We start from the raw sequence: 24,902 nt of genomic DNA, 5'->3' as shown, positions 1-24,902 counted from the left end.
GCTTATGACAAACATCCAAGGCAGGCACTCGTGAGAGATGACTCGCAAGCCGGCAGCGACTCGCAGGCCGGTGGTGACTTAGAACGGCGACTCTGAAACCGCGCCGAAGTGACAGCGGCCTGCAATGAAGACCGCGGCGACCGGCGGCTCAGAAGCCACACGTAGGCAGAAGTGAGCGGCGGGTTTGAAAGTAGATGCAGTGGTTCGGCGAGGCGGGACGGTGACTGCTTGACAGAGGCGGAGCGGCGACTGCTCTTAGTGCCGGCCACAGCGCGAGGGGCATGCCAGCGACAACAGAAACAACAGCGGCTCGTCCCTGCCACGGTTGAAGTAATGATGCGGCGCGGCTAGCGGCCGACCCACGATAGTACGTGCGCGCGGAAAGAGTCGGGCCGGGTTGCAGCAGAGGCGGCTTGAAACGAAGCTCAGAAAGAACCCGCGACGGGGGTGGGTGCTCGACGCGGCGAGTCAGCTGAGATGGAAGCCAAAGGGCGAGGAGGTACGGGGCCAAGGCCTCGGCGGCATCGAAGGTGACCCGGTGACTCCCTCATTGAGCCGGTGGCACAAGGCGCGCTTTCGCAAGGGTGAACCTCAGCAAAGGCAATAGTGCAAATCTGACAGGCGATTTTGCCCCTTCTCCGGTTTGTGGCAGAAACTTGGAGTAGAACAAAGCAGAGGCCCAGCAGAGACAAGAGGCGACTCAGGACGTGGGGACAACAACTTTGGCGAAGCGGGGCGGCTCACGGACGACGCCAGTGAGGCGGCAGGCCAGGTCAGAACGTGGTGGCGACTCTCCCGCTTGCGACGATGGGCGGGTTAACAACGAGGGCGGACGCGGTCGGGCGGCTCAGAGGCCGGCTCGTCGTCGCGCGAGGAAGGCCGCGGGGATCCGATCCGGCTTGGGATCCCGCTGAGGTGGCTACAGCGGAGACGGAGCCACGGCCGTGAGGAGCGGCAGCGCGCCGGTGAGCCCGCAGCGGCGGCTCGAGGTGGCGGAGACGGCTCGCAGCAGGCGAGGCGGGTCACAGCAGGGCCCCAGCGCGGGACTGAGGCGAATAGCAACTCGCGGACAGCAGCGGCTCACATTCGGGCGGATCAAAGCGACACAAGCAGCAGGCCAGCAGCGCGGCGACTCGCGGCGGCCCACGCCGGTGGCGACTCAGGCAGGAGCGGCGACTCGGCGTGGTCAGCCGCGGAGGAGCGGTGGCGGCTCACATCAATAAAGGAGAGGCAGCTCTGGCAGCAAGGCAGACCCGGCGTGTTGTTGCTTCAGACTCGGCCAATTGAATCCTTCCTTCCCAAATAGCTATCCATCAATTTCCTTATTAATCTTCCCAAACGATACCCAATCCATAATCTGATTATGACTCGGTTGGGGATTTGGCTTTGTACATGGCTGGTGAGGTGCACCCATCCGACTCGGCGAAACAACGCCGAACAAAACGGAGACCCCCATCACGTGATTTGCAGATCAAGATTTAACCTACCGATAAAAACAGGCCATAGTCAAAGATGATGGTGCAGGCAACTCTTGATTTGACCGCTCGCTTAGACCACTGGCGGTTTGAACAGATTGTCGGCGACGTACAGAACGCAAACCCCTAATTTCTATTAACCTCAATCTTGTATGTCGCTCCGACTGCTTGACACGGATGTGATGTATATCTTTCTACGTCGGGTCTTTTTCATCCAACACATCACGAGCTTCTCAATCCCTATGAGAGATCCCTCCAAGAACTCAACACCACCGTGCGCAGGACCCACAGTGGGCGCCAACTGTCGTGGAATTGTCACGTCAGATGTCCTAGTGTGAGGACTTAGTCGTGAGGCCAACACATCTATGTAGTAGCTTGAGAGGGGTTGAGCGGAATCGAAAAACACAACACAAAACAAGGATTTAGACAGGTTCAGGCCCCGGGAAACATCATCCGGTAAGAACCCTACATGTTGTTTGTGTCTAGGTCTCATTATGATATGAGAGGAGTCACCGTAAGCCGGCTCTCCTGGTTATGTCTAACTTAGAGATTATTCAACCTGTCCCTCTTGGGGTGCCCCGCCCTCCTTATATAAGCTGAAGGGGCGGGTTACATGTAGAGTCCAACTCGGACTTAAGACTTAACCTATTTTGACGTCTTACCATGGGCTTCTTAACGTCTTGGGATTCTTACAACCTGGCTTACAATCTGACTTACGGTCTGGCTTACGATCTGACTTACCACCTGGCTTACCATCTGGCTTACATGACTGTGTCTGCCGGGTTACATGACTGTGTCTGTCGGGTTATATAATTGTGTCTACCGGGTTATATGACTGTGTCTGCCGGGTTATATGACTGTGCCTGCCGGGTTATATGACTGTGCATGTCGGGTTATATGACTGTGTCTGCCGGGTCATCAATGAAACATCAAGTCCCAGCCGGGTCATATCTCCGGTCGGGTCATATCGCGGGGTGGCAACGAGGATGGTGGTGCCAGCGACGCCTCCGGGGATGCGGCGAGCGATTTGTCTGATTGACCCCGTGCTTCCTCCCGCTGCTTGCCCTGCGCAGGAAGAGACTTGGGCGCGGCCCTGAAGATTGTGAGAGCATTTTTGGGAGGGGAAGCCCCTCATGTAAGAAAATGGTTGCCTATGTGTCGTCAAGATTGGGCCGGACGAGTGCCTGCATGACGCCGTGATCGTCATGATGAATAGGTCATTGTGGTTTTACCTTTGTCTTGGCGTGCCTCGAGCGGGCTTGTGGTGTACATTCGAGGGCCCATGGGGGTCCCATTCGACCATGCGGCGAGAGCCTGGCTGGAGCAAACTCTGGCTGCGGGACGGCGAGCACACGTGCTGGGCCCTGCCCTACTCGTGAGGGGCCCGCAAGAGGGAGGCAGCTAGTGTGAATTCCAACTTGAGCGGAAATAGGAGCACGAGAAAGCACGCGAATAAGACACAACACCCCTTCCCGCATATGCAAACACAAATTCAACTTCAACTTAGATCTGAGGCAAGAAAGCTTGTTCGGACGAAAGGAGAAAACAAGAGCAAATGGCCCCGTCCGGCACCTAGTCTAGTCTTCGACGTCTTCTCACCAGCGCGGAGCTAAGTGCTGCCACTGGGCGTGGGAGAGAGCCCCCGAGGCCCGAGGACGGCTCTTCGGAGACTCCGGGGCGTGTACAGCCCCAACTCATTATTACGTGAGAGTGTCACGGGCGGCGAGCTTCACAGGCACTGGGCCTTCTTCACAGTTACCGGCCTTGCTTCATATCGCCAGATGAGGGGCCCACCTTGCGCCACCCTTGACCCCACCGACGGCGACCGAAAACCAGGACGACGCCAATGGGGAAAAGGGGACGCCAGTGGTTCCCTCGACGACCACGGGTCCTCTGCCGGGGGCAGGCCCTGGGGCACCTCCCCGGTAGAGGGCCTACCTCCGAAGAACACCTTGCTCTGCGCGCCGCGGGGAGGAGCCTGGCTCCCGCCCCCTCTCCTGCTGCCCCCAGTGCCCTCCGCCTGAGGGGAAGGAGATCGCCGCACTAGGGCAGCCATCCGCTGCGGTGACCTGAACCTCCTGGACCCATGGTTAGCATAAGCCTTCTCCTGAGGAATTAGCGGTACCCGGTAGTTGTCGAGGCTCCCGTGAGGCTCCTGAAAGAGCTCGGCTTCTGGAGCTTCTTCCTCCTAGCCTGACCCGAGGAACGAGCCATGGTCTTCCTCCAACGTGTACCCTCGATCCACCATGTGGGGCACATAGGCTTACGGGCCCACCACCCCAAAGCCCTCGCCGTGGTGCTCCGCATGCCATGTAGCTCGACTTGAAGCTCCATCTTGGGGACGGTAAGGTGGCAGCCCGCTAGGGCCAAAGGCAGCGTTGCACTTGCCCTCGCTTACCAGGGGTGGTGCCGGGGCAGCCTGCTGCTCAGCGCTGATGGCCAAGCCGGTGTTGATGAAGCCTTGAGGCACACTCGGGGGCGCGTGGGCGCGGATCGGCCCGCTCCGTGATCCTCCCGGGGCCTGGGGTCGAAGCTGGACGCAGAACGGTGGAGCCCCTGACGCGGCAGCATCCAGGAGCTCGGCGACGCGTTCCAGCAGCACGTCACAGCCGCTTTCTTGCAGTCTGCACCGCCGCAGCTCCCGCGCCACCGTGAGTGCGGCCTTCATGTTTGCCTGCTCCCGTTGGGTGTGCGGCGTCGTGGCCGCAGCGTCGCTTGAGGCCCTTGCTGCCGATCGTACTTGTCGTGGAGTGAGGGCAGGGGACGCCTGACCGTGTCGCCCGCGTCCCGTAGTGTTCTGCGGGGCGCGGGCTGCCTGAGGTGCAAGGTTGAGGTCGCCTTGGGCAGGCGGCATGGCATGGGCAGGCCATGCCGCCCAGCGGTCAGAGTTGGCCGTCAGGTCGCCGGACATGGAGGCGGTGACGTGGCGGAACGTAGGACGGAGGAAAGAAGATTCCGGCGCACCCCTACCTGGTGCGCCAAATGTTGGATGTTGGGTTCCTGCAGACCCTTAAGGTTCGAACACTGGGGTGCGCACGAAGATATCTCCCCTACCAATCTACGTCCGATCGCCTCGTGAGATCTAAGCTGAAAATGATGAACAACACAAGGGACACGAGATTTGTACTGGTTCGGGCCACTGTTGTGGTGTAATACTCTACTCCAGTGTGTGGTGTGGTGGATTGCCTCAGGGGCTGATGATGAACAGTACAGGGGAAGAACGGCCTCGCGAGAGGTGTTCTTGAGCTGGTGCGATGAACTGCCTGGGTGAGTTCGATCGCATCTCTCTCTCTCTAGTCTTCCCAAAATCTAGATCCCCCTACTCAGTGGTGGCTAGCTCTATTTATAGAGGCCCTGGGCATCTTCCCCAAATATTAAGCAGGAAGGGCGCCAACAACGGCCATTTTAAAGGGGAACATCTAGTACAAGCTATCCTGACTAAAGTTGGTCTGCACTGGCGATGACGCCGTCTTGGGCTCCACGGTGACCTCCATCCTGCCGCTCCGCTGGTCTTGGTCTCATTGCACTGAAATGGCAACCTTTGCCTGATGGCTCGGTACTCCACGTCTGTGCTTGCCCCCTTTGCATCAAAGAGGAAACAAGGACACTGCGCAGGCCGGCGCCCGTCTGGCGCCCGCCTGGTCTCGATCGTCACGGCTTGCATCACGAGCACCTCGCGAGGTACCCTGCCTTGATCTCTCCGCCTCCTTGCGAGCCTGCCTGGCGAGGCCATCCCTGAGGAAGCCTTGCATCGTCCGCCCCGCGAGGCTTGGCCCCTCGCGAGGGTCTTGAGTCTTGTGCTAATGAAGACGGGCCGTGCTGGGCCACCACTTGAGCCATGCCGCAGGCCGCAGGCAGGCAAGTCTGGGGACCCCCGTTCCCAGAACGCTGACAGATCCCTTCCCCCTCCCCCGCATTGATCAGATTATCGATGCTACCGCAGGACACGACTCACTGTGTTTCCTCGACGCATACTCCGGATACCATCAAATCAAGATGAAGGAATCCGATCAAGCCGCAACGACATTTATCACCCCATATGGACCTTTCTGCTTCAACACTATGCCCTTCGGGCTCAAAAACACTAGTGCCACCTATCAACGCATGATTCAAACATGCCTGGAGAAACAAATCGGCAAGACAGTTGAAGCATACGTGGATGACGTAGTCATCAAAACTAGGCACGTCGAGTCATTAATAGACGATCTGCGTCTCACATTCGACAACCTCCGAACATGTGACATCAAGCTCAATCTGGAAAAGTGTGTTTTCGGCGTTCCCGCTGGAAAACTGCTGGGCTTCATCGTTTCCAATAGAGGAATTGAGGCAAACCCAGCTAAAATCAGAGCTTTGTCACAGTTGGCTACGCCAATGGACCTCAAACAAGTCCAAAAATTATCCGGATGTGTGGCAGCTTTAAGCCGCTTTATCTCCAGACTAGGAGAAAAGGCGTGGCCACTCTATCGCCTACTCCGACGTACCGATCACTTCGAGTGGACGGACGCGGCAACGTCCAGACTGTAAGAAATAAAGGCTCTTCGAGCAAGCAACCCAATCTTGGCCGCCCCAAACGTTGGCTAACCCATGTTATTATACATATCAGCCACACACCAAGTCGTAAGTGCGGTGCTCGTCGTCGAACGAGAGGAGGACGGACACAAATTCCCGCTTCAATAGACGGTATACTACGTATCCACTGTCCTCAAACCATGCAAATCCCGGTACCCTCATTACCAAAAAATAGCATACGCGGTCTTCATGGCATCTCGAAAGCTACGACACTACTTTCAATAATGCTCAATCACGATGGCCTCTGAGGTACCACTCAATGACATAATAAACAACCGCGACGCCACGGGCCGGATTGCCAAGTGGGCCATTGAGCTCCTCCAATTTGACATAACATACAAACCACGACGGGCCATTAAATCTCAAGTACTGGCCGACTTCGTCACCGAATGGACCAAGGCCGAACTCCCTAAAGAGTACAGCACATATTCCAACTGGGTCATGCACTTCGACGGCTCTAAAATGCTGGCAGGCCTAGGGGCAGGCGTTGTCCTAACATCCCCTATGGGAGACACAGTTCAGTACGTCCTCCAAATATTATTCACGGACTCCAACAACGCAGCCGAATACGAGGCCTTATTGCATGGTCTTCGGATGGCCGTCTCCATGGGCATACAATGCCTAGAAGTGCACACAGATTCAAACCTCGCAATATCTCAAATAAATGGAGATTTCGATGCCAAAGATCCAAAGATGGTGGCTTACCGTAACGCCGTTCTCAAAATGTCAGCTCGGTTCGAGGGGCTCGAGTTTCACCATGTGGCTCAAGAAAGTAACCAAGCGGCGGATGTCCTTGCTCGCATCGGTGCCAAGCGCGACCCCGTACCACCTAACATCTTTTTGGAAAGGCTTTTCAAGCCATCCGTTGTGTGGCAAGGGGAGAGCGGCAACACCAATCCGGATCGGACTACAACCCCAGATTCCGAACACACCGACATCATCGGGGGTTCAGCCACCGAAATTACACCGTCGGCCCATCTCATCATGGCAGTCATTGCCCCATGGACCGAACCTTTCTTGGCCTACCTTAATAGGCGAGAACTCCCTGAGGATCAGAACGAGGCGCGCTACATTGTGCGGCGATCTAAAGCCTATAAGGTTCACAAGGGAGAACTCTACAAGAAAAGCGCTACCGGAGTACTTTAACGATGTATCTCCGAGGAGGAGGGGCGGAAGCTCTTGGCTGAAATTCATGCCGGCCTCGGTGGTCACCACGCCGCAGCTCGGGCCCTTGTGAGCAAGCCCTTCTGCACAGGTATCTATTGGCCGATGGCCCGAGCAGTGCTACATCTTGAGCTTGTGTTGGTTTTCCTTGAAGAGGAAAGGGTGATGCAGCAATAGTAGCGTAAGTATTTCCCTCAGTTTTTGAGAACCAAGGTATCAATCCAGTAGGAGGATCCTCAAAAGTCCCACGCACCTACAAAAACAAACAAGAACTCGCAACCAACGCAATAAAGGGGTTGTCAATCCCTTCAAGGCCACTTGCGAAAGTGAGATCTGATAGAGATAATATGATAAGATAAATACTTTTTTGATATTTTATGATATAGATAGGAAAAGTAAAGATGCAAATAAAAGTAGATTGAAAGCTTATATGATAAGAGATAGACCCGGGGACCATAGGTTTCACTAGTGGCTTCTCTCTAGATAGCATAAGTATTACGGTGGGTGAACAAATTACTATCGAGCAAATGATAGAAAAGCGAATAATTATGAGATTATCTAGCCATGATCATGTATATAGGCATCACGTCCGTGACAAGTAGACCGACTCCTGCCTGCATCTACTACTACTACTCCATATATCGACCACTATCCAGCATGCATCTAGAGTATTAAGTTCATAAAGAATAGAGTAACGCAGTAAGAAAGATGACATGATGTAGAGGGATAAACTCATGCAATATGATGTAAACCCCATCTTTTTATCCTTGATGGCAACAATACAACACGTGCCTTGTTGCCCCTGTTGTCACTGGGAAAGGACACCGCCCTGAACCCAAAGCTAAGCACTTCTCCCATTGCAAGAAAGATCAATCTAGTAGGCCAAACCAAACTGATAATTCGAAGAGACTTGCAAAGATAACTTAATCACACATAAAAGAATTCGGATGAGATTCAAATATTTCTCATAAATAAACTTCATCATAAAACCATAATTCATCGGATCTCGACAAACACACCACAAAAAGAGTTACATTGAATAGATCTCCAAGAAGATCGAGGAGAACATGGTATTGAGATTCAAAGAGAGAGAAGAAGCCATCTAGCTAATAACTATGGACCCGAAGGTCTATAATAAACTACTCACAACTCATCGGAGAGGCCTTGGAGTTGATGTAGAGGCCCTCCGTGATTGGTTCCCCCTCCGGCGGAGCGCCGGCGAAGGCTCCAAGATGGGATCTCATGGATACAGAAGGTTACAGCAGTGGAAATAGTTTTTCGTGGTTGCTTCTGATGTTTTCGGGGTACATGGGTATATAGGAGGAAGAAGTAGGTCGGTGGACTCCCGAGGGGCCCACGAGGGTGGGGGGCGCGCCCATCCTTAGGGGGCGCGCCGGGCACCCTCGTGGCCGCCTCCCTTGTTTCTTGACTTCCACTCCAAGTCCTCTGGATCACGTTTGTTCCAAAAATCATGCTCCCAAAGGTTTCATTCCGTTTGGACTCCGTTTGATATTCCTTTTCTTCGAAACACTGAAATAGGCAAAAACAGCAATTCGGGTTGGGCCTCCGGTTAGTAGGTTAGTCCCAAAAATGATATAAAAGTGTAAAGTAAAGCCCATAAACATCCAAAACGGGTAATATAATAGCATGGAACAATCAAAAATTATAGATACGTTGGAGACGTATCAAGCATCCCCAAGCTTAATTCATGCTCGTCCTCGAGTAGGTAAATGATAAAAATGGAATTTTTGATGTGGAATGCTACCTAGCATAATTCTCAATGTAATTTTCTTTATTGTGGCATGAATGTTCAGATCCAAATGATTCAAAATAAAAGTTCATATTGACATAAGAAATAGTAATACTTCAAGCATAGTAATCAAAGCAATCATGTCTTCTCAAAATAACATGGCTAAAGAAAGTTTATCCCTATAAAATCATATAGTTAGGCTATGCTTCATTTTCGTCACACAAAAATGCTCCCATCTTGACAAGCCAAGCAATTGTTTCATACTTAAGTAATCTCAAACATTTTCAACTTTCACGCAATACATGAGCGTGAGCCATGGATAGCACTATGGGTGGAATAGAATATGATGATGGAGGTTGTGTGGAGAAGACAAAAAGGAGAATGTCTCACATTGACGAGGATAATCAATGGGCTATGGAGATGCCCATCAATGATGTCAACATCAGAAGTAGGGATTGCCATGCAACGGATGCACTAGAGCTATAAATGTATGAAAGATCAATAAAAGAAACTAGTGGGTGTGCATCCAACTTGCCTTCTCACGAAGACCTAGGGCATTTTGAGGAAGCCCATCGTAGGAATATACAAGCCAAGTTCTATAATGAAAAATTCCCACTAGTATATGAAAGTGACAACATAAAAGACTTTCTATATGAAGAACATGGTGCTACCTTGAAGCACAAGTGTGGAAAAGGATAGTAACATTGCCCCCCCCCCTTTTTTTTCTTTTTTTCTTTGGACTTTCTTTTTTTTTTGGCCTTTCTTTTTTTTTCCTTTTGGCCTTTCTTTTTTTGGCCTTTCTTCTTTTTTCCTTTTTTTTATTTTTTTATTTGGGGACAATCCTCTTAATAATGATGCTCATCACACTTTTATTTATTTACAACTCATGAATTACAACCCAAAACTAGAACAACATATAATATAAGAATGCTTCCGGTGGTGTACCGGTATGGGCAATGAATCAAGAGTGACATGTATGAAAAATTATGCATGGTGGCTTTGCCACAAATACGATGTCAACTACATGATCATGCAAGGCAATATGATAATGATGATGTGTGTCATGATGATGAACGGAACGGTGGAAAGTTGCATCGGAATATATCTCGGAATGGCTATGGAAATGCCATAATAGGTAGGTATGGTGGCTGTTTTGAGGAAGATATAAGGAGGTTTATGTGTGATAGAGCGTATCATATCACGAGGTTTGGATGCACCGCCGAAGTTTGCACCAACTCTCAAGGTGATAAAGGGCAATGCACGATACCTAAGAGGCTAGTAATGATGGAAGGGTGAGAGTGCGTATAATCCATGGACTCAACATTAGTCAAAAAGAAATCATATACTTATTGCAAAAATCTACAAGTCATCAAAAACCAAGCACTACGCGCATGCTCCTAGGGGGATAGATTGGTAGGAAAAGACCATTGCTCGTCCCCGACCGCCACTCATAAGGATGCACAATCTAAGAACACCTCATGTTTCAAATTTGTTACACAACTTTCACCATACGTGCATGCTACGGGACTTGCTAACTTCAACACAATCATTCTTTAAATTCATAATCACCCAACTAGCATGACTCTAATATCACTACCTCCATATCTCAAAACAATTATCAAGTATCAAATTGATCATAGCATCCAATTCACTTTCTATGATAGTTTTTATTATACCCAACTTGGATGCCCATCATTCTAGGACCAATTTTATAACCATAGCAAATATCATGTTGTTCTAAAAGACTCTCAAAATGATATAAGTGAAGCATGAGAGATTAACAATTTCTACAAAATTAAGCCACCGCCGTGCTCTAAAAGATATAAGTGAAGCATTAGAGCAAAAACTATCTAGCTCAAAAGATATAAGTGAAGCACATAGAGTATTCTAATAAATTCCAATCAAGTGGGTTTCTCCCAAAAGGTGTGTACAGCAAGGATGATTGTGGTAAACTAAAAAGCAAAGACTAATATCATACAAGACACTCCAAGCAAAACACATATCATGTGGTGAATAAAAATATAGCTCCAAGTAAAGTTACTGATAGACGAAGACGAAAGAGGGGATGCCTTCCGGGGCATCAGCAAGCTTAGGATTTTGGCTATTCTTGAATATCTTGGGGTGCCTTGGTAATCCCCAAGCTTAGGCTCTTGCCACTCCTTATTCCATAGTCCATCAAATCTTTACCCAAAACATGAAAACTTCACAACACAAAACTCAACAAGAAATCTCATAAGCTCCGTACATACTAGGAGCGCTTAGCTAGAGCATTGCTAGTAGACTGTTACCAGCGGCGGCGTACAAGCAGTGTGTAAGCCGGAGACAACTAGTTGGGTATAGCAAACACACCTAATAAGGGGGTCTAGTTCTAGTGAATCTTACATCAAATCCTCTGTGTGACATCATGCCAACCACAAGCTTTCCTTCAAGTTCTGCAGCCCATGCACCATCTCCGCGTGCGTTGCCGTGGTGGTGTACAAGTTTTTTTAGAACAAAGACACAAGAAGCGTCTGACATTAAACTAATAAAGCCCACATCATGCCTAGAGTCATACAAAAAGTGCAATACAACATCAGACCAGGAACAAATCTAGATCAGATAGAACGATATGGAGGGTCAACTATCCCTAATCCTCAAAAGAGTGTGCAGGCTCAAAAGGAACCGACAGGGAATCTAACGGGCAGGGACGGCTGCCAAGCGATGACTTGAATGTTTCTGATTTTCTCTGTCGCTTGTTGCATGTTCTTAGCATCCAGTGTCTACCTAGAGGCACCCATTGATGTAGAAAAAGGTGGCATTTCAAAATACAGACAACTAGGTGAGAAGGGAAGCACTTCTCAATGGTAATTTTTCTCCTAATAGACCATAGAGCCCATAAAAGCACCCCTAATGCAATGCCAAAGAACCTTGCCGAAAGGGCCTCTGTGCGCCTTTAGAACGCTGAGCAGATCAACACCCGAGGAAGGGTTCTAGATATGATCGAAAGCCTCTCGCACAGCATGCCACACAAAACGTGCTATGTGACAACGGAAGAAAATGTGTTTAGCATCTTCAGCGTTTCTGCATATGGCGCAAGTACCATCAGAAGCATGTCTCTTAGCCATGTTATTGGGCGTGGGAATACGGTTCTGAAACATTTGCCAAAGGGAAAACATTAATTTTGAGATGCAGACCAGCTTTCAAAGCCCCATGGCTATCACTGGGAATTGACCCGAAGCCGAGAGTAGGGTGTGTATCGTGGAAAGTTATGACACAACCAAAAGGTATGGGTGGCCTGGGCATTAAAGATTTTGAGTTATTTAACTTGTCTCTGCTACCTAGGCAAGCATGGCGTCTCTTGCAACAACCTGAAAGTCTGAGTTCCAGGGTTCTGAGGAGCATTTATTATCCAGACTCGTCTATTTTGCATGCAAGCCTTGGTAGTCATCCTAGTCAAATTTGGAGATCCATCATCGAAGGTATGGTTGTTTTGAAACAAGGTCTAATTAGAAGAATTGACCATGGTTCAACAACAAATATATGGGAGGAAAATTGTCTACCACGTAATGAGATGTTGAGGCCGTATGGATGTTTGGTTCCAAACCCGCTAGTTCAGGTGGCCGAACTCATTGATGCCACATCGGCTATGTGGGATAGGCAGCATGTGCAACAAGTGTTCATGCCAAAAGGATGTGCCAATTATCTTGGGAATACCTTTATGTACCATGGACACCTAGGACTTTTGGGCTTGGAATTTTGAGAGGAGCGGTGTTTTCTCTGTAAGATCCTCTTATAGAATGCTCGTGTCCACAAAAACAAAGAAGGGAGGCGTGGTTAGAAGGTACCGTCGCATCTTCAATCACAAATAATGAGAAGTCGTGGAACATGCTTTGGAAAATTCAAATGCCTGCCAAGATAAGGATGTTTCTTTGGCGATTGTCCAAGCATTCCATCCCAACAAAAGATGTCAGAGCTCACCGACATATGTCAAATTCTAGTTCATGTGGGTTGTGTGGCAGCCAGGATTCATGAAGGCATTCGCTTCTGGAGTCTACGGTAGCCAGGTGCATATGGGCTCTAGTGGATGACGATCTAGCGCAGCACCCTTGTGTTCACTACGGAGCCTCGGGGAAGCATTGGCTATTCTCATTAATTGATGGCCTAACACATACGCAATTCATCGGAGTAGCTGTCACATTATGGGCGATATGGTCGTCTAGGAGGAAAGCAAATCATGAGGGCATTTTTCAAAGTCCACAAGCTACCCAGAGTTTCATGGATAGATACATATTGGAATTGGAGATCATAAGAGAGACGAAGCCAACACAAACTGCTAACCCAAGTGATGTACCAAGGGGCGAGAGAAGGCAGAAGGCACAGCCAGCGGGATTTGCCAAGGTACATGTAGATGCGGGCATGTCCACGCCATCAAGAGGATGCACAGCAGGAGCGGTCGCTCGCGATGATCAGGGGTACTACTTGGGAAGCTCAACACTCATAATTCATGGCGTCCATAACCCTGCAACTCTAGAAGCAGTAGCATGCAGGGAGGCCCTTTCCCTAGCCGAAGACCAACTCTTGCATAGCTTTGTAATTGCATCAGATTTCAAGCAAGTAGTAGGAGATATCCTCAAAGACAATCAAGGGAGATATGGCACCATCATTAAAGAGATTCAACAGCGATCATCTATATTTAATAGTAATTTTATTTTTGAGAGTCGTAAGTCAAACAAAGAAGCTCATAATCTAGCCAAGTTTTCGCATTTATTAGCTTAGCGACGTCATGTGTGGCTAGGGCAACCTATGACCTGAGATGTATTTCACTCTATGTGGCATTTGATCAATAAAACTTGGTTTATCCCAAAAAAAAGGGAAGTGATCTGCGCCGGCGCACCGGCCCAACGGTTGGGCCGGTCCAGCCCCAGCCGTCAGATCTGGTCCCCTGCACCGTCAGATCCCTTCCTCCCCTCACCTCCTTCTTCAACCTCCCGCACGGGAAAAAGGATAGGCCCCCTCGTGCGCATCGACGCCCCAGCACGCGCCGACCGCCTCGCCTCGCCTCCTCACCGCCAGTCGCCCTCGCCGTCGGTCGCCTACGGTCACCGCCCTCCCCGCTGGTCGCCCGCCCTCACCTATGTCGTCTTCGTGTGTTTCTGAAGCCTCCATGGATGCAGCAGCGTGCGGCCATGGTTACGGCCGGTCGAGGTTGCAGCCCGCCGCGAGCCCGTAGCAGCTCGCCGGCGACCGGTTGCAGCATCCGCCCCTGCCCCCCGTGCTGGATCTCGCTGCCGGAATTCACGGAAACCCGTGTCGGGTCGCAGCTCGGCCGTGATGGATGTAGCAAAACATTATGCCGGTTGTAGCAAAAAACGATGCTATTTGTAGCAAAACCACGACGCCGACTGTGTGTTGTAGCAAAACGTGACGCTAGTTGTAGCAAAATGCTATGCCAGTTGTAGCAAAAATCTATGCCGGTTAAAGCATGTAGCAAAACTGCAGCATTTTATCATCTTCTTCCACCTCCAGCCGTCGCTGGTTGAAGCTTTCTTATTTTCATAGTGTCTAGTTGTAGCTTTCTCTCTCAATGGTTGGAGCTTTTTCCAACAACCGTTGAAGCTTTTCTACCAAAAGTTGTAGCTATTTTCTTTTTTAGCAGCACTTGGTCAAGGCTTTTTGTGTCGTTTCGGTTGAAGCTTTTTTAATCGAAGGATGTAGCATTTCATGTCAACGGTTGTAGCTTTCCGGCGATGGCGCTGACCGCTTGTAGCTTTCTCTACATCCGGTTGAAGCTTTTTCATCTATGGGATGAAGCTTTTTTTTAAACGGTTGCAACATGAGGGGGTGCGCCGATTCTGCAGAAGCCTCCGGTGTCGACCATCGCCGTCCGGCTCATCGGCGGCGAGGCAGAAGCACGAGACGTGTGGGAGTTGCAACCGCCGGGGATGGGGATTGGTCAACGGGCTGCATCCAATGGCGAAACGGGCTGTAAAAAGCATGGCGGGGTGAGATCTACAACTATGGACGCGCGGGGATTCGACCTTCCATGGCGACGGCGAGATGTGGGCGCCGGCGCTGCAGGAGATGAGGATGGGGGCGAGATCCGCGGAGCTGCGAGACAGGAATGAAGCAAGATTCGCGAGATCCGCAGCGCCACGTGGTTGCTCACGACTGGGTCGCGGCGTGCGCGCGTGGACTAGACCGGCCGAAGCTTCGGCCGGTGCCCCGGCCCCAAACGTTTCCCAAAGAAAAACTTATATACGAAAAGGAGGCAGCGAGTGAAGCGCGTGGGGTTATCCAAGGACCAGGAACCTTGTCTTGCGGCTTCCACCCTTTCCCCTTTCTGTTCTTGCTCCTCCCCGGCTCAGACATTCGTGTGGCTTGCATCGAGCGGAACCCTAGATCGAGGAGCTTAACACCCTCGTCTCCGGCGCGCGCCCAAACCCTCGTCGATCTTCCGGTCGGATCGCGCCGCCCCCCTGCCTTCCCCCTCTCGTCGCCGCTCTCCACGCCCAGATCACACCGACGTTTCCCCCTCCCCGGGCTCCCCCATCGCCACCGCCCTTGATCCATTCCCCGTCCCCCACCGAAGCTCCCACGATGGCAGCACTGCAGAGGCCAACAGAAAGGAGGGCGTCGAGGTGCACCCCAGTGACGGCGCCGGCCACGCTCGTGTTCGAGATCGACGGGTACAGTCTGCATAAGGGCATGGGCGCCGACAAGTTCATCCGGTCCACCGCCGTCTCCGTTGGCGGGTACGAATGGTGCATCCGCTACTACCCAGACGGAGAGAGCAACGAAAGCCAGGGCCACGTCTCAGTCTACCTGCAGCTCCTGAGCAAGGGTGCCAAGGTAAGGGCGCTCTACGACTTGAGGCTGGTCGACCACACCACTGGGTTGTCGTCATCGGTTTTCTCAGTCTTGAAATCCCCAATGGTGTTCGATTCCCTCAGCACCAGTGGGACCAGTTATAGTTGGGGTCTTCCATATTTTAAGAAGAAGAGTGAGCTAGAGAAGTCGGATTACCTGCGGGATGACCGTCTTGTGATTGAGTGCGATCTAACTGTCATTAAGGAACCACTTGTTGCGGACACTGCGATAACAGCTGAGGTCCAGATGCCACCCTCAGACTTGGCAGAAATTTTTGGAAAACTGCTAGAAGCGGCCGAGGAAGCAGATGTGGCATTCGAGGTTGAAGGTGAGATTTTTCCTGCACATAAGATTGTGCTCGCAGCACGGTCTCTAGTCTTCAAGGCAGAGCTGTATGGACCGATGAGAGGCAAGTGTGGACAGAACATCACCGTCGAAGAAATGCAGCCTGCTGTTTTCAAGGCATTGCTTCACTTTATCTACACAGATTCATTGCCTTCCATGGACAACCTTGATGATGATGAGAAAAAAGAAATGGTCAGGCACTTACTAGTGGCTGCAGATCGGTATGCAATGGAAAGGATGAAGATGATGTGTGAAGACATTCTTTGTGAAACTCTTGATGTTGAGACTGTGGCGACAACGTTGGCTCTAGCTGATCAGCATAACTGCAGCAGGCTAAAAGATGCTTGTGCTGAATTTATCATGTCTTCAAATAGATTGGATGATGTGTTGGCAAGCCAAGGGTATGTGCACCTGAAGAAATCATGCCCTGCTGCCTCAGTAAATATCTTGGAGAGACTTATGAAGCTTCTCAAATTTTAGTGTGTCCATCCTGGGTTATAATAGATGGCTTAGTTAACATGTAGCCACCTGAGACGAGGTAGTGTATGCTTCACTTTTCACTTTCTATCTAGAGATAATTTGGAGGAGACTATCGTAGCAGATATGTTGGAGAAGGCATGGAAGTCTTAGTAACCTGTGTGCTTGGGGTGGCGCTTGCCTTGTTATGTCACTTGTTGGAACCCCCTGTTTTCGTCTCTGTTGCTGTGTGCGTCTGAGACCTTGTTGGTGTTTGTGACTATGCCGTTTCGTGGCTTTATTAATTTAAAGCCGGATGCCGCTGGCATCTTCGTTCTAAAAAAAAGTCTTAGTAATGCTCATCTTAGATTCTTGTGTCAGCTTCCGCAAGTTACTCAATACATAGCCACCTGAACTAGGCTTGTCCTTAGTTTGCAGAGATCATTGGAATCTTTCGAATATAAATAGTCTTTCATGTCCTGTAGTTTTTAAAGATATTATGGTGTCTTTTGGGGAAGAATGATCATATCTCCTGCATGTATCGATTGGATACTCATCCAATATCTGAATTTATGAACATTCACTAGTTCTTCTGAATGTTCTGTGATGATCTTCTTTTCTCGAATTTATATGCTTTCTTTGTTTTGTCTTTTTTCTAAGGTGCCAAGCTGTTTAAGCCCGATCAATTAGTACCTTTGAGAATAGTATGTGCCAGGTCACCGTATTGATACATTTGCAGGTGAAGGTTGTGTTTTGTTTTTTTTGCAGGGGAGGTTATGTTTGGAATGGTCTCCATACATAATTTGATTGATCCAACAAAAATGGAATTCGTTAATACCATAGTTATGTGCAATCTTACAGGCACTTGCGAGATCTGTACAGCTAAAATCATAACATATGCAATGGTTTCTGTTCACGTTTCGTAGCGAGTGTAATGGGCCTTATGGCGTAATGGTAAACTTAAACCTGCTCGTTCAATTTGCTAAATCAAATAGCTTGTCTCAAAGTTATTTCAGGGTAGGTTTTTGGCCTAAAAATACTATTGTAAGGTGAAGAGGTGTGCCTGAATATGTCGCGAGACAAATGCGAAATTTGAGGTCGACACATGAGTTTCCATGAGGGTTGAGGGGTAGGTTCCTTGGGACCTGCTGATCTTGTTAGTTGGTGGTGTCACTGGCTTTCTTTGCTACTTGAGTCAATCATGGTCTAAACATCTTCAGTTCTCATCCATTCCTTCACAATACGCGGCAAATCGGCAATCTTATCCTTGAACATCAACAACTAACAAACCAAATACCCTGACACGCTATGTTATCCTTGTGGCATCTAATTTCTATTCGTCACTAGTTGTGAGTACCCATTTGCAGATAACGGCCAAGATATGATGCCTGATGACTAGACGATGTGGCATTCTAGGGCGCAACCTTCTCGAGCTGTCGGTGCATACACAATATGGCCATATGGATGAATACTTGTGGGAACATCTCTAATGCAGGCTACTGAACCAAAGTTGCTTCTGCACATTGACTGTACATCTTGGACCATGAAATGGCCACTGCATCAAACTGCCAAGCAAAGGCGAGCGGAGTCGTATGATGGGGAGGAACATGGGACAGGATGGGAATTCAGAGATCTTTAGAAATCTTATCCTTACCCATGTAGATTAGCCTCTAGTTTCCTTTCGAGATGTCAGGTTGCAATTTCCTCGACTATGTCGGCGTGCTGTATGATGTATGCCCACTGTTACGAGAATTTATTGGGCCGGTTGGCAAACTGACCAGTACTTTGGTTCACCTGCAAGCATCGGTCCTTCTCAAGTCTACTAGAGTGCCTCCAACAAGGAAGTTGAACCATGTACCACTGCAGAGTCAAAAGTTCAGAGTGAAATCATAGCACTCTGTCCACTGCTTGAACTACTGAGACTGAAAACTGCATGTTGTCTGCACTCTGCAGTGGAATTTCAAAAGTTCAGAGTGAAATCATAGCACTGTGTTCACTGCTCGAACGACTGAAACTGAAAACTGTGTGCTGTCTACAGTGGAATTCATACGGGTAATTACTTTAGAACTACCGAAGCATCCCTTTCTCTATCTCTGCAGTGACTGGGACGCACGCACGCTTATCATCAACTTTTCTTCTCGCCGATTAGGTATTGCGTGACACGGTGATCGGGATGCCGACCCGGCCCGTGAGAAGGCGAAACCGCCACGCTGATTAGGCCTATCAGAGGTGGCTAGGTGGAATCTTTGGACGTTCAAGATACAACAAAGAAGTCGAGGCCGCCTGGCAGGGTTAGGTGGTCTGCTGACTTTGGGCGGCACCCTTCCAATCGGTAATCTGATAGCTGAAAGCGGAAAAGCAGATAGGCTATCAGAGGCAGAGGGTGATTTGGAGTTGGAGGTGCTCGAGTTCACTCAGTCTTTCTGCTGTTCCCGATCGTCCATTCCTCAATCAGGTGGGCCACCTTTCCTTTTCTTTTTTTTTGTTATTTGAACGGATGGCCACCTTTGCTGAAGCAAGGGAAAAACATTTGGGTGGCAGTAGTAGAGGAATTGATTAAAACAAGCTATAGGAAAGATCCAAAGTACACGTGAGACATGGTGCAATGATTGGAAGGAAAAAAGTTGCACAGGAGTATTGGTATGTATCATCCATCCGGGAGCTATACAGGGTCGGGTGGACCATTAGCTGCTGCCCATGCCATGCATACGACATGTACGTACAACTCAAGAGCTGGGGCGAGCTGCGAGCATTCCTGTACGTGAAGAAGCAACCATCCATCTGAACTGCACTGAGGTGGATGCATGCATCTGGTCACGTCAACACTGGGCTCCTTTACTTCTTCTTCTTTTTTGTTGATGGGAACACTGGGCTCCTTGGTTGATCATCTTGTCGAGGTTCAAACATTGCTGCGTGGAAAATCGGCTACACGGCTCTGCGTGCGTCTCGTCAACTTCTTGACTGAGCCGGCATAGGGCACACGAAAACGATCGTTCTCCCGTCGTTCCAAAGCCTTTTACGCACGTACGGCTTTGCTTCTGGGTCACATCCCAGTTGACTGACTTGCGTCCGGTCAGCACACAGCAGCTAGAGTGGGTCGATCCATAGACCTGGTCGCCGCAATAACTTCATTCGGTTGCCTGGTCCCGATGCCATTCGCTAGCTAGCAGCTGCGCCTGTTCCTGTTCATGCCCGGTACGTATACGTTACCTTGTGTACTTGCACGCAATGACTTGGCTTCGTCAAGAGCTTCCTCGCGGCTGCTGTCTAGTATTCCCCCCGTCCCATAACGTAGTAAGCACAATAGTTATATGTAAGCCGCCTGAATTTAGAGTTGCGTCAATCGATTTTTTTATTATTCTTTTGAAACTAGGCAAAAGATTTGTCATTTTTATTGATTAAGAGAGAAGTTTTAGAGGTTAAGGCCAAAGGCCGAATTATAACAATCACTCTCGCGGCATTATGTTATTCATATGTCTTGCTCCTGCAATGCTCCAAAGTAAAGTCTCCTCTTTAATCCTAGCATCGACGACTCCCACCGGAACGGCATTATTATGAAAGATTCATGCATTTCTCTCTTTCCATAACTCCCAAGGGATTAGCAGCATCAAGGAAGCAAGCGGCCTTCGCGATTGGGTCTTCTTGTTAGCATTGTGGCTCCACCATTCTTTAATGGAAGTCGCGTCACTCCAATCGAAAGGATGCACATCATGAAGACCAAGCCAATCTTTGATCTCATACGCCAAACTCCGATAGTGTATCGGCATTGGAATAGAAGGTGGGCCGCCGACTCCTGAACTTGCTTGCATAGTGGACAAAGGTTACAGTTTGGCCACCCACGACACTGCGTGAAGGAAGGAACCGGCGGAGGAATGGAAGGAGCTCACCGAAGGAAAGGGAGAAGCTTGTCAGAGAAGAATTCTGGGTCTATCTTAGGGTGGAAGACGACCCCACTATCTATCTTCGGGGTGTGGGGGTGGTGCAGGTTCGCCGGAAAGAAACTGGCCATGGCCGGGGCTGGAGGGATGGTAGGCGGCGACACTAGCACTGTGGTGGGCGACAGTTAAATGGAGGGCGGGATGGTGAGACTGACGTGGGAGCACCGTCGGCCACGGGGTGGTGGTGACTGTCGTAGTCCTAAGTCTGACAATAGAATAGGGGGGTAGGAATGGAGAGGCAAGATCCTAGCTATGGAGTAGTTGTGTACACAAGGTGTTTACGAGTTCAGGCCCTTCTCGGAGGAAGTAACAGCCCTACGCCTCGGAGCCCGGAGGCGGTCGACTGGATTATATGCGTATGAATTACAGGGGTGCGAACCCTTTACACTGAGGAGGGGGTGGCTTATATAGAGTTCGCCAGACCCCTCCGGCCCTCAGTTATGTAGGGTTTAAAGTACATTAAGGTCTGGCGTTACTGGTAACGCCATACATAAAATGCTATCATGACCATAAAGACTACTTAATGACAGACCGTTTGTGTGCAGAGTGACTCTAGATCTCCTGTCGGTCGAGTGAGTGGCTTCATGGTCGAGTGTTTTCGAGTATGTCGAGTGAAATCCTTCCAGGTCGACTGAAAGGTAGTTTCTTCTAGAGATGTCTTTGGGGAGGGTACCTTGGATAGAGCCATGACCCTACCCTAGGTACATGGCTTCATCATTAGCCCCCGAATGGATCGAGGTTTGAGTGAGGAAGGAGTTGAGAATTCTTCAGACCCATCTTTTGTGCTATGAGTATGTCTTGTTCTGGATCAATGACCTTAGGTGACGGCACCAACTTCTTTTACAGTCGCCTTGATCCATTCTTTGTATTGGTCGAGTGACTTTTCTATACTTGGAGATCTCCGAGCGACGGATCAGAGGAAATCTCCAGTCTGACAAGTTGCTCTGCTGTTCGCGGATTTAGCGGGATCTGAATTTCGGGAAGCGCGTGAGGCGGAGGAAGCCGTAGTACTCGGATGGGATAAGGCAGGGACGCCTCGATTTTTGCGCCACCTTTTTCGCCGGGTATCGCGCGCGCGACTGTTGTGGGATTTGACAGGTTCGCCCGGGCCTACCAGTCAGTCACTCGGAAGCGACCCCATATAAGGCGCCGGACGGGGGTTTTGAACAGCGCGCCCTCATTTGCTTCTCCCTCTTCCTCAGATTCATCTGCCGCGTTCGCTTCTATCCCAGCGCTGCTGCCCTGTGCGTGCTTCGCCGGCGATGATGGTGAAGGAGAAGACGGCGGCTTTGGAACGGGCAAAGAAGGCGACGGCGAAGGCGAAGGGAAGAGCGACCAGTCGGGGCAGATCCTCATCGCGGGCCGGTCTGCTGCAGGGCTGGATCCAGGGCGACTGGATCCGCTCGACCATCCGCCAAAAGGATCTGGACGACCTGGCCGATGAGGGACTAATCCCTCATGGATCAGCGAGGCTCCCGGGGAAGGAGTGGCATCCGCAGCCTCAGGAGGGTGAGTGTGTCCTCTTAGCCACTCACGTTGACCGCGGGTTTTCTTTGCCTCCCCACCCTTTCTTTTGGGGATTTCTGAACTTTTTTGGGGCACAACTCCACCACTTCACACCCAACTCCATCGTGTATCTCACTGCTTTCGTGTCCTTGTGTGAGAATTTCTTGGGTTGCCGGCTGCATTGGGGCCTTTTCAAACACATCTTCACCTGTCGCTCTCAGACGGTGAAAAAGGCCAATCCGAGTGACGAGAGAACCCAAGTGATTCAGATGTGTGGGGGTCTCGGGTCCAAATGAGGGGTAAACGAGCTTTTCCAGCCATGGTCCTTCCTGAGTCGGTTCGAGGGTGGCAGTCGACCTGCTTCTACTGCCAAGACCAGCCGACGCCAGGGCAGTCGACTGGACTCCCTCCTTTCTCCATGGATCGAGTGAGCAAGCCGTCCTCTCTGAAGGTGGCCCTGGAGGAGAAGGCTCGGGTTAAGGTGCTGGTCGAGCGTGTAGTCCAACTTATCCGTGATGGGGTGACTGGCATGGACCTTCTAGAGGTTTTCCTTCGACGGCGCATCCAGCCGCTCCAATATAGAGACCATCTGATGTGCATGTACTCTGGCACTGAAGACACCACTCGGGTCCACCCGGAGGAGGTCGAGGATGCCACACTGGAGAGGTGGATGACTGCCATAACAGGGAACAAGGACAACCCCCGAGGAGCCAGGAGGATCCCTCCACTCGACCAATCGTACCAGCCAGACAAGGTCCAATTCTGTACCTCTGACTCTGACCCCGCTTCCTTCATTCTATTTCCTTAGAATTCAGTTGACTGATTCTTATCTTGTTTGTTGTCTTCCAGGTCACTACCGAGATGTACTCGATGCCCAATGGGGCGCAAGAACAGGTCGAGGAGGAGGAGGGGAGCGGAGGTGAAAGTCAAGAGGAGTGGCAATCTGACGGCGAGGAGGATGAAGAAGATGACGGTTCTGGTGAAGAGAAGGAGGAGGAAGAGGAGGAGGAAGTCGACCCTCCCCGTACTGAAAGGCGATCCAAGGTCACCCATGACCCCACAGTCGAGCATGGCAAAGCAACTACGCCCGTTGGGCAGTCGACGGAACGTCCTCGGACGACTTCTCCGGCACCGACTGAGAAAGCGTCGAAGCAACCTCGAGCGACGTCATCAAAGCCGACGAAGGCCCTGCCGAAGATGAGGATGGTGATTCCCACTATTTCCGGGTAATAGCAGAACTTGTGTTTTCTTGTTTGGCATGGATAAACTCTTGGTCGATTCATTGGCTAACCGACTGATTTCTGGAATCTGTAGCGCTGCTACCTCCGAGACCTCAGCCAGGAACGAGGATCAAGAAATGGAAGATGCTACCACCTCCAACCTTGGTATGATCTCTGTAGTTTTGTTTTTGGTCGATTAAATCTTCATCTTTAACTTTGAATCTTTCTTGTAGCCCCACCTCATGTCATTGATCTCCCTGGCGATGACGATGAGGAGCCACTGAGGCAGAGGAGGAACAAGAAGGCGCATGCTGGCAAGACTGCTCAGGTTGTATCAGCACCTGAGACGCTGGTTCCGGAGGGAGGCAACGTCACTCGGGCTACCGTGTCTTTTGCTGTGCCGCTAACGAGTGCTCGCCCTTCGTCGTCGAGTGCTGATCTGCCTTCCCTTTTTGCCACACACCACGTCCCAGAGGATCAAGCAGGCGCTGCTAAGGAAGCTATATGCCAAGCAGGGGTCATGATGGAGCAGGTCAAGGCGATCCGAGACGCCAGTCAAGCAGCTTATGATGCAAGCTAAGCTCTTCAGAGCAATGTCCAGGTTAGTTGATCACCGCTTGTTCTGTTAGGATATGGTACCTAAAACTCTTCTTTCTGAAGATCTTAGTATCTGTACACCCACTGGGTGCGTCGATTGAATTTTTGGATTGGTGGGGGCACGCTGAGTGCACCCACTGGGTGTAGTCCCTGAGACTATGGTGGACTGTTGGCAGTCGACTATAATCTTTATACTTTGAACTTCTTCACTTTACTTTTTCCACTCGGTCTGGTCAAATGGAATCATGGAACCAGTGGGGGCACGCTGAGTGCACCCACTGGGTGTAGTCCCCGGGACCATGGTCGACTGCTGGCAGTCGACTATGGTCTGAAGAACATTTTTTTATGAAAGAATGGCTGACTGTTGGCAGTTAGCTATGGTTTAGGATCATAACTTTCTGTCTCTGTCGGTCGACTGATCGATTCAAGTCGGTAGAACCAGTGGGGGCACGCTGAGTGCACCCACTGGGTGTAGTCCCCGAGACTACTGTTGAATATTTTGATTCGGCTGTAGTCTTAGAAATGCTACGATTTTTTCTCTTAGTCACTCGGAAGTGACCTATTTTTGATGTCTGCCGACTGACTTTTCGCAGAAATCTTGCGAGCTTGTGGCTCGTTATACTGAGTTGGAGAACAAACATATCCAGCTCGAACTTGACTTGAAGCTTGTCCAGGAGAACTTCACGAAGGCGAAGGAGGAAGCAAAAGGTATGTTTGGTGAGAATCTTGACGACTGGCCTTACTTTTTTTTGTCCATTCTTGATTCTGACCTTGTTGTCACTTTGTAGAAAAACTGAAGGAAGCTTTGAAGAAGAAGGATCTTGACCTTGCCGAGGCACAGAAAACGGCTTCAGACGAGACCAAGCTCGCGGAAGAAAAGTTGACTTCAGTCGGTAAACTTGAAGAGGAAAACGCCAATCTGAAAGCTGCTCTTGACGCGGCCAACAAGGAGGCCAGCCGACTGAAGAATGACAAGATTGCTCTGAGCGACAAGGCTAGCGAACTGGCAAGAAAGAAGAACGATCTAGAGGCTTCC

General features: G+C 50.2%; 1 protein-coding gene across 1 annotated transcript; it reads left to right on the top strand.

Moving 5' to 3' along the window:
* Positions 1–15,235: 15,235 nt before the first annotated feature.
* Positions 15,236–16,819, top strand: LOC119364873 (BTB/POZ and MATH domain-containing protein 2-like). Its single transcript, XM_037630434.1, has one exon. It carries the CDS (start codon positions 15,535–15,537, stop codon positions 16,627–16,629), a length of 1,095 nt encoding a protein of 364 aa, XP_037486331.1. The 5' UTR covers positions 15,236–15,534; the 3' UTR covers positions 16,630–16,819.
* Positions 16,820–24,902: the final 8,083 nt, after the last annotated feature.

The sequence above is a fragment of the Triticum dicoccoides genome, chromosome 2B (genome assembly GCF_002162155.2).
Source record: "Triticum dicoccoides isolate Atlit2015 ecotype Zavitan chromosome 2B, WEW_v2.0, whole genome shotgun sequence".
Classification (NCBI taxonomy): Eukaryota; Viridiplantae; Streptophyta; class Magnoliopsida; order Poales; family Poaceae; genus Triticum; species Triticum dicoccoides.
This window is presented reverse-complemented; position numbering and strand designations above follow the sequence as displayed.

Bases quoted from the DNA above. Each gene is read 5' to 3' on its own strand.
- LOC119364873 (XM_037630434.1), top strand. From the start codon at position 15,535: ATGGCAGCACTGCAGAGGCCAACAGAAAGGAGGGCGTCGAGGTGCACC.